The 10,726-nt window shown below is 35.1% G+C and overlaps 1 protein-coding gene across 2 annotated transcripts in view; it reads right to left on the minus strand.

The window, feature by feature from the left end:
- Positions 1-10,723, minus strand: part of Vps45 (vacuolar protein sorting 45 homolog) — a 55,995-nt gene extending 45,272 nt beyond the window's left edge. For both annotated transcript variants that reach the window (XM_027953726.2, XM_071618478.1), the window contains exons 1-6: positions 10,418-10,723; positions 9,688-9,822; positions 6,979-7,039; positions 2,249-2,328; positions 341-409; positions 89-226 (exon numbers count right to left, since the gene is read on the minus strand). In XM_027953726.2, the coding sequence (XP_027809527.1) occupies positions 89-226; positions 341-409; positions 2,249-2,328; positions 6,979-7,039; positions 9,688-9,822; positions 10,418-10,510 (576 nt within the window). In that variant the 5' untranslated portion in view covers positions 10,511-10,723. The remainder of the gene's footprint in view (positions 1-88; positions 227-340; positions 410-2,248; positions 2,329-6,978; positions 7,040-9,687; positions 9,823-10,417) is intronic.
- Between the last annotated feature and the right edge of the window lie 3 nt (positions 10,724-10,726).

The raw sequence follows: 10,726 nt of genomic DNA on the forward strand, positions 1-10,726 counted from the left end.
TAGAGAAAATATTCCTGATGGTTTCTAAAATATAAAAGGGAAATAAATGGCCTTGATGATTTGGAGCTAGGGACAGGGAATGCCATACCTTTACACATTCTGCCAGTCTCTTTGCTGCCTCTGATGAAAGCTGATAACGAATCATGGGACACTTCTTCAGAGATAAAAGAAGAGCTGTCAGTCCTTGAGTTGTTCTGGATAGTTGAGCTGGATCCCAATTTCGACCCTTTGTGTTAAAAACATACATTCAGAGAAAATATTTTATTTCTCTTACAAGTCCAATTTATTGCTGAATTAACTCCACCCAATAAATTATTTTTTAAATCCTTTCACTTCATACCTGACAGCAACCCAAAATATTGAGGGAAAACAAATGTGGATTCACAGCAATGTAATCACCATAAAATTCCTGTAAATAAAGCATCAAGATGAGTCATTCCATGAATTCTATAAAGCACAAGTATTATATGTGATAAAATACTATGATATAAACAGATGGTAAGACCCAGGTATAAAGAAATATGAAATGTTCAAATAAAAATTGAGTAACAATAGTCAGTGTGGTAGAATTAAAATAATTATAAAACAGCAGCAATAATGATGAATTTAAAAAAAGAAAAGTCATAGCAGTATACACATTATATTTCAGGAGACCTCTATACACATATCAATTAGTAAAAATAAAACACTGCTATAGGATATACAAAGTTACACTCAGATTAAAAAGAGCTTTGCTGTCTAATGTATGCCCCCCCCCCTTTTTTTTTTTGGTACTAGGGATTGAATCCAGGGGCCCTTACAAACTGAGTCACATTCCCAGCCCTTTTTATTGTAAGACAGGGTCTTACTAAATTGTTTAGGGCCTCGCCAAGTTGCTGAGGCTGGCTTTGAACCTTTGATCTTCCTGACTCAGCCTACCAAGCTGCTACGATTACAGCCGAGGGCCACTCCACCCGGCTAATACATTCTCATGAGGAAGAATATGATTTAAAATAGGTCATTTAGCTGGGCACAGTGGCACACACCTATAATCCCAGCAGCTTGGGAGGCTGAGGCAGAAGGATTACAAGTTCAAAACTAGCTTCAGCAAAAATGAGGCACTTAGCAACTCTGTGAGACCCTGTCTCTAAATAAAATACAAAATAGGGCTGGGGATGGCTCAATGGTCAAGTGTCCCTGAGTTCAATCCCCAGTATCCAAAAAAAAAAAAAAAATTGGTCATTTGAAAAATTCATTTATCAGCCAGGCATAGTGTTGCTTGCCTATAATCTCAGCGACTTGGGAGGCTGAGTCAGGAGGATTGCAAGTTTGAGTACAGCTTTAGCAATTTAGTGAGACTCTCAGCAACTTAGTGAGACCCTGCCTTAAAATGAAAAATAAAAAGGACTGGGGATGTAGCTCCATGGTAAAGTACCTTTGGGTTAAATTCCCAGTACCAAAAATATAAAAAAAGAGCAATTCACCTAGCAGTTCTTCTAAAAATTTCAAAACTAATTTATTTGCTGCCCCTGAAGACAATATTTTTCACTTAGATGATAAATATATTCACACTTTTGTGATAAATGTATTTAAGAATACTAAAGTATTCAAGAAGGAAAGGTAATATAATATGTCCTGGTTTTTTAGTGCGGTATTATATAGCACGCAGAATGAATGTTTAGGAGTTTCCAAGTTTTAACCTAATGACAAAAGTCATCCATTACCTCCCAAAGAATAATAACCACAAATAGAACTTTAAGAAATGTCATTCACAACCATTCTTGTTATTCTCTTCCCATTAAGTATAGTCCTGTTGATGAACATTTTTATAGTGTGGTTCATAAAACTAACATAGGACATACTTGACTGTCCTCAACCCAGTGAAACTCTTCCTATCAATTCATTAGCCCTCTCTCCTTTTTACTTATTCCTTTAATTGTTCTTATCCAATTTGATACCTCTTCCAAACTTTCTGAATATAAGTAGAGTCTGGCATAGTTATTCCATCTAGTCAATAGCGTCCCAAATTGAGACAGCACCTTCCTTATTTTTATTTATTCATTTTTAAAAAGTTTTTTAGTTGTAGATGGACACACTATCTTTATTTATTGGTGTGGTGCTGAGGATTGAACCCAGTGCCTCACAAGTGCTCAACCACTTGCTAGGCAAGCGCTCAACCTCTAGGCTACAACTCCAACTCACCTTATTTTTAGAGTAAGATCTTTTAAAAGGGCCAAATAAGACAGTGTTACAGGACCAACATGTTTACCTGAACCTCAGCCACAACTTCCTGTTCATCAGCTTCAGCTAATGACTTCACATCACTCTTGCTGATCACATTACTGAAATCTGAAACAGACACATGAGTGTGCAAGATCATCTCTGCTGTAATAAGACATAAATGGGCCTGAGAGTTAAAGCCTAATGAACAAGCAATGTTTGATACATATTGTGGTATATGCCAAACCACACTGCTTCAAATTGGAATGAGAAGCATAAAGGTGTTTAAATGCATAAATTAATAACAGTACTAAAAAAAGGGGGCTATGACTGGTGGATGTCAGGGAACCAAGTTATTACATTGAAAATAACAACTAAAGGGAAAGAAATAAGCTCTTATCCTCTATTATATATAGACATTGAACCAAAAAAGAAACTAGGAAAGATTTTCTTTATGGAAGTATTCCATCTAAAAAACAAAGAAAGAATATTAATAATTAGAATTTCATCAATTTTTCCAGCCCCTAATGAATCAGTAGATGGATCTAAGCATTGTTTATCTACAGCTGCTAGCATCACAAGAAGAAACATCCAATGAAACTATACCACATCACTTAATTATTCTTTCCAAAAGGAAACTGAGACATCTAAATAAGGCTCCATATCCACTTACAAATATATAGGTACAAGGAAAGAAGAATATTTTGAATTGCAAGGAACATGTACAACTACCCCCACAGGGATACAATCAGCAAGATTCAGGCTGAGGAAAAATTAGTTTCTTCAATAAATAAATTGAATGGAAGAGAGGGACCTATAGAAGATTAAAGAAATTCAACATATTGACCAATAGCAATATGTGAACTTTATTTTGATCCTGATTCAAACAAACAATGAAAAAAAAAGACATTAGAGAATTTGAAATTTGAACACTGAATGAGTATTTGAAAATATTAAGGAATTATTTTTCATTTTTTATTTGTCTAAAATACTAGTATTTATAAAAATTAATCTATCTTTTAGAGAGGCATATTGAAATACTTATGGATGAAATGTATGATGTCTTAGATTTGCTTCAAAATAATATTGATGGAGGAGAAGGTATCAACATAGCTAAAACAAGATTGGGCATGGCTCAATAATTGTTGAACCTGGGTGATGGGTACATTGAGATTTGTTATATTGTTATACATTTGAAAATTTTCATAATAAAAAGTTTTTTAATAAGAGGAAGAGCTGGTTATATAACCAATTTAGTAGGCCTAAAACATGCCAAAAAATGATAAGAAAAAAGATAAACAAAAGGACACTTTAGTGTCAATATAAATTGTGCTAAAAATTTATAATGCATAAAATTCCAATAGCTGCCTATGTGGCACAAGTCTGTATTCGCAGCAGCTCAGGAGGCTGAGGCAGGAGGATCAGGAGTTCAAAGCCACCCTCAGCAAAAAGCAATAAGTGAGACCCTGTCGCTAAATAAAATAAAAAAAGGACTGGGGATATGGCACAGTGGCCGAGTGCCTGTGAGTTCATTGCCTGGTACCTTGCCCCCCCAAATTAGTATAAAAATATATTTTAGTTTACTTTAACAAATCTATTTTTCATAGATTTAGTATTAACTAATATAATTTTTTTCTTCCACTTCATAGTTATGTCTTGAATTAAACAATCTTTAGAAGCAGAAGAGTAAATACTCTTTTTAAATTTTTAAATTTTTTTTATTTTTTAGGTGTAGATGGACACAACACAATGCCTTTACTTTTATGTGGTGCTGAGGATCGAACCTGGGTCCCGCCCATGCTAGGTGAGTGCTCTAACGCCGAGCCACAATCCCAGCCCAGTAAATACTCTTAATTATCATTACTATCCTTAATCTCAATTGTTGCATGAAAGAACTCTCTTTACAGGATAAAATGGTCTTTTGTCACATGACCCCCTTCAATTTTTAGTAGAGTCTTAGTAAAACAGTATTTATATTATATATCCAATTAAATTTGGCAGCATAGAGAATATGAATATGTATGGATATTCTCTATGCTGCCAAATATATACATGTATATTACACACCCATACATACATGAATATGTGTGGATATTTTATTTATATATATTAACAGAGGACCTAGCTTGTGATAAGACTAAAAAATGCTGAAATAAAATACAGAGATAATTCCAAATGCCTGAGAAGATGCAAAGAAACCAGATCACCAGTATATTGCTAGTGGACATGTAAAATGATATAGTTATTCTGGAAAATATTTGGCAGTTTCTTAAAACACTAAACACAAATAACTACCACATGACCCAGCAATTGCATTCCTAAGCTTTATTTATCTGAATAAATAAAGACTATGTTCACATAAAAACCTATATAAAGATATTTAAAGTAGTTTTATTTGTAGTAGTCAAAACTAGAAACAGAGAATAGTTAAATAAAATTTACAATGGAATACTACTCAGCAATAAAAAAAACCAAACTGCTGATATACACAACAACCTGGATGAATCTTCAGAGAACTATGCTAAGTGAAAAAAGCCAATCCCCAAAGGTTACATATTGTATGATTCCATTTATTCCATACTTTTGAAATGACAAAATTACAGAATGGAGAACAGAGCAGTAGTTCCCAGGGTTAATGATGGATTAAGGTAGGAAAGAAGTGGACATGGCTCATAAAAGCCCAATATGAGAGAGAACCTTGTGGAGACAGAAATGTTCTGTAACCTGAATGTATCAATGTTAATATGCTGGTTGTGTTTTTGTACACAATATTGTCATGTAAGATGCTATATTAGGGGGAAATGGGTAAAAGATATATGAGATTTCTGTATTATTTTTAACAACTGCATGTTATCTTTGTCAGTTTTCAGCTGCTAATAACACAATACCTCAAACTGGGTAAGTTATAAGGAAAAGAAGTTTATTTTGGCTCATGGTTCTGGTCCAAAGATTAGGGCAGCATCTGTGGATGGCCTTCCTGCTGGTATAGTCCTGAGGCAGTGCAAGGCATCACATGGTAAGACAGAGAGACCTAGCCAATCTAAGCTTTTAAAGCAGATCCATTCAAATAACACATTAACACCTCAATCACATAAATGGATCAATAACCTCTTAAAGTTTATATCAATTGCTTCTTAAATTTTCCTACCTTTTAATATCCTACTACAGCGATTAAATTTCAACATGAATTTTAGAGGGGATAAATCATATTCAAATCATAGCACATGTAACTCTACAATTATTTCAAAATAAAAAGTTTAATTAAAAAAGGAAAGCTGCAGGGGCAGTGGCCCATGGCTGTAATCCCAGAAACTGGGAAAGCTGAGGCAGGAGCATTTCAAGTTGAAGGCTAGCCTGGGCAACTTAGCAAGACCATCTCAAAAGTAAAATGTTCTGTTGGGGATATAGCTCAATGGCAGACAACTTGCTTAGCACTGGTGAGGCCCTAGGTTCAATCATCAGTACTGCAAATAAAGAAGAAAGAAGGAAAATTAGAAAGAAAGAAAGAGAGAGGAAGAAAGGAAGAAAGAAAGAAGGAAAACCTGTGACTGTTAGCCCTAAACAAAACCTAGGATGAGAGACAAATAAAATAACCTATTTTTACCTCTTGGAATGTTGCAAAGAGCCAAATGAAATAAAATGATACAACTCTATAAAATATTTAGTCTTACTACAAATGTTAATTCTGGGTATCATTTTTTTCAATATTTTATTTTTTAGTTGTAGATGGACACATACCTTTATTTTATTTGTTTTTATTTTTATGTGGTGACAGAGATCGAACCCAGTGCTTCAGGCATGCTAGGCAAGCGCTCTACCACTGAGCCACAACCCTGGCCCCCTGGATATAATTAAAGAAAATATGTATGCCTTATAGTCTAAACCCTAAAATTCTAAAGCTTTTAAGTTATTTTTAAAACCTCTCAAATGCCCTGCTTACTATTAAGTAAGTTAAGTGAGTGTTATGTTTTGTTCTTGGTTTTGGGAACATTACCAAATAGGTTATAGCTATCCTACAAAGATCAATAATGACATCTAGAGGAGAACAGATGTAATTTCCATAGCAGAATGTATTAGATCAGAAAAATCCATATAAATTGTATAGCAAACATAAACCTAGTTTACTTCCATAGTTTCCCTATGCACCCTCTACCTAAAAAAGGTATACACATAAGAGATAACTTCCTGGTGGTTTATACTTTCATGAATTAGATAAAGTGGCAAAGAGAATTGGGATGTTTTCATCTGGTACATAAAGAAACCTCTGGTTTTCCAACAAACTCAAGTATATCCTCTCCCAAATAAATAAATCAGTTTATATACCTCAATTCATAAGTGAAAAATAGGAATAAATATAGACTTTGTTTTGATGGAGGTGGGATATAAAATTTGGCTACTTACAACTTTTGACTTATTAAGCATCTTGAAAGGCAAATAAGACTTAAAATTTTTAGGGGCTGTGGTTGGGGCTCGGTGGTAGAGTGCTTGCCTAGCATGTGTGAGGCACTGGGTTCGATTCTCACCACATTAAAAATAAATAAATAAGATAAAGTCACAAAAAACACTTAAATTTTTAAAATTAAGGCAATCAATGAATGAAAACCATATTTAGTTCTCTGAAAGAGAATGCTGGTCACAATACTTATAATACTTTGATTGAACACCAACTAAACTAGATTTTTATGGTGATGAATTCAATGAACTTGATATGAAGTGTTCAGTGGAACATACTAGGGGGGATATAAGTATATGATTGAAAAAGTGAATTAACATACTTACAAATAAAATATATACTGTATTTAGGTCTTCGAAGCTCCTGAATTAGATAATCCACATTCTCCTAGAAAATAAAGAGCAAACAAATTATGAGGGGAGTTGCTTAAATAAAAAAATAACAAGTATTATCCATTCATTCATTGATTTTCTGAGGGCCTACTGTATGCTGAGGTTGAGACTGTGTGTATGTTGGGCAGTGAGGACTGGGGACAAAAAAAGAGCTACATTAAACATAATGATCAGAATCATACACATGATTTTATAGGATACAGGTAATATTAATTAATGTTAAATATTAATTAGCTGAATTATCCTGGCCAAATTAAGTTAAATATATAAAGGCCACATATTGAAATACAACATAAAATTAATAATATTTCTTCAAATTTGCCTCAAGTTGCTTGTCTATAAATTATATTCATCTGATGAAAATTTCCACCCCAAACATCAAAATGCGTCTGGTCCTTCAACAACATTCAAGAGAAAATATAGTTAATTATATTCACTTCGGCTTTTAACTTATTGGACCTAAGAGTCTGAACAACAGCAATATTTGTAAATATTTGCAACATCAGGCAAAGACCTTTTCTATAATTGTATTATTTTAAAATAAAATGAGTGTTACAAGCAAAAAATGAGTTATTTTTATGTGGTTGAAATATGAGAATTCCAATTACATAATATCAAATTGCATGCTTTTTTTTTTTTGTAGTACCCATAGTTAAATTTCACTATAAATTGGGCCTCCAAAGTAAACATGATATATAATTCCTGAATTTTTAAAAAATATCACATGAATACAGTATTAAAATTAGTTTAAGAAATGCACATTATAGCTGGGAACAGTGGTGTACATCTGTAATCGCATCTGCTCAGGAGGGTGAAGCAGGATTTGAGGCCAACCTCAGAAATTCAGTGAGATCTTGTCTCCAAAAAAAAAAAAAAAAAAAAAAAGACTGTAGGGGCTGAGGTTGTGGCTCAGTGGTAGAGCGTTTGCCTAGCAAGTGTGAGGCTCTGGGTTGGATTCTCAGTACCACATAAAAATAAATAAATAAGATAAAGGTATTGTATCCATCTACAACTAAAAAAATAAAAATTTAAAAAAAAAGACTGTAGATTGGAGAATGTAGTTCAGTGGTAAAGAGCTGTGAGTTCAATCTCCAGTACTGTAAAACAAAAAAGAAATGCACATTGCTTATTAAATGGAAAAAAGCTTAACTATCATTTAGACTTAAAATAAATTAAAAATTAATTTTATGATATAATCTTAAGAACAAACTGTTCTTAATAAAAATATTTTAAACCTAATATTACTTCCTCATAATATGCTAGATAAAAAATAACAAAGCCTGAGAGTTTGAGAGAAAATATATAACTGTGAATGATATTTTCTCATTAAAAATGTAGGAAATAATGAACTAAATGATCTCTAAGATCCCTCTCAAGCCAAAGTTTCATGAGTACAAATGTGAAACAATTGGAAACCACCATAACACAATATGTATTCATTAATTCAGCAGCTATTTATCAAGTGTCCGATATGAGGGACATAAAAGTCAGAAAAACAGATAACATCTCTGCTGTCATGGAGCTTACTGCTAGTAGGTGAGACAGATATTAAGTAATCATTTATACCTCACAACTTCTATCATGACAAGTGATGAGAGAGGAAGATGGGTGCTGGAAGTGCTTATAAAAGGTCAGGAAGGCCAGGAAAGGTTTGTTTAGGGATGAAGAAGTTCCAGGCAAAGAGACCATGCAAAGGTCCTCTGGCCTGATGAAACAAGGAGAATAGTGTGAACTAAAAGATTAGTGTGGCTAAGGTGCAGGGTGTAAAAAGGGAAATGATTTGAAATGAGACTGGAGACAGTGTAGAATTTAGACCTATATTGGGCCTTGTAGAAAACAAGAAAGGAGTTTTGTTTTATCATAAAAGCAATAATAAGTCATTCAAAGATTTAAAATAGGGATGACATGATCAGATTTGCATTTTGGAAAATACAAATGTGATAAAAGTGCATTAGAATTTAAGAATATGAATGAGGCAAGAGAATGTACAAACTGAGATTGAAATAGGAAAGAATTTTTAAAGGAGATACTCAAGCTAGATTTAGAAGCTGATGAACAAAAACTGACAAATGGCTAAAGATCCTTTGATTAGGGAAAAACAAACAAAGAAGGGACAGGAATGACCATGTCGAGGGATGATAAAAAAGCCTGGTTGGTTAGAGTGGAGGAAGAAAATCAGTACATAGAAAGGTAGGATAAGTAAGGGCAGACCAAACCAGATGAAGGAGGACTTTGCTAAGCTACTAATCATGGAGATCAAATTGAGCCATTATTGTTTCCTGAACACAGACGTGAATGAAATGGTAAAAGCTCAAGAAAGTAATAGCTATATATAAGACTAAGTGGAAATGGTGTTCAGTAGTAAGTATGGAGGTCGGTCCAGGAATAAAGTGATGTGGGTCTTAGAGTTGCTTATGACTTTGGGAGTAACCGTGAAGCTAAACGATATCTTGAAATAAGAAGTGGCTGTAAGGGGTAAACTGAGCTATGGAAAGGAGAACAATGAAGGTTATAACTCTTGACAAACCATGATAATTATGATGCCACAAATGATGATAATACAAATTTATTTTGCCTTCTTTGCTTTCAGATCAGAGAGTTCTGCATTTGCCTAAGCAGACAGCAGGTCGATTTACGTAGTACCTTCGTAGGTCGAAGAAAACAAATTGCCTTCAGGTGTTTCATGATCTCTCGATTTTGAGAATCAATGCGTTCAAAAAGGTACACTTCCTTCTGAAGAATCTCCGATTGTGTGTATACCATACTCACTATGCCAGTCTGTAAAGAAGAAGAATGAACTAAGATTATGCTAGTTCAGAATAATAAAAACAAGCATCAATATTATATATTTTTTTCCCACTAGTACTTAGGGTAATTTACACATTAACATACCGAATAACATCTACGGAACATCCAAAAAGTATAGTAATGTAGCAGAATGAAAAACACGATCTCTCTGAACACAAACAATCCATAAATTTCCAAAAATAATTTCTCCGTAGCCTTAGAGTTTTATTTTTTTTCCTTTTTTTTAAATCTGTGGCCAACAAATAACCCGAGGCATCAGCTTGAGCCTCCGACAGCTTTATTTTAAAAGTGCCAGGTTGAGGGAAATCCCAGGCACCCCGAAGGTTCCCACCGCTCTCCCAGGAATGACTTCTTGGCGGAGACGCCGTTCCAGGTACAAAAGTCTGTGGGCAGCAGTGAAAGCCTTTAACTGGAAACCCACTGCGCAAGCTTTATGCAACTTTTCAGTCCCGCGCAGAACCGAACCTTGGGATCTGCATTAAATACTAAACCCTATGGTGAAAGGGGACCTTCTCAGGGAGGGAGGGTTCCTTCACACACAAATACTGAGCAAAAGCAAACTCACCGTCTCTCTGTCCATGAGAAGCACTTTCATCCCGGGCCCGCTGTCCTCTATCATTTTGGAGACATACTGCTTAACAGCGAAAACCACGTTCATGGTGGCGAGCTGACAGGTGCCCCGCAGCCCTTCCCGCCCCCTTTTTCTAGCTGAATTAACACCCGGCCTGTTGGCGGGGTCGCAGCGGCTTCCGCTCAGCCAGGCCTCGGCTTCCGGGAGTCCGGGCGGCCACCGCGTTGGGAGTTGTAGTTCCGCTGTAGAGTCCTGGCGGGGAAGCCCCTCCGCCGGGTGGGAAAACGCGGTGAGAGCGCGGGA

The sequence above is a fragment of the Marmota flaviventris genome, chromosome 10 (assembly GCF_047511675.1).
Source record: "Marmota flaviventris isolate mMarFla1 chromosome 10, mMarFla1.hap1, whole genome shotgun sequence".
In the NCBI taxonomy this organism is placed as follows: Eukaryota; Metazoa; Chordata; class Mammalia; order Rodentia; family Sciuridae; genus Marmota; species Marmota flaviventris.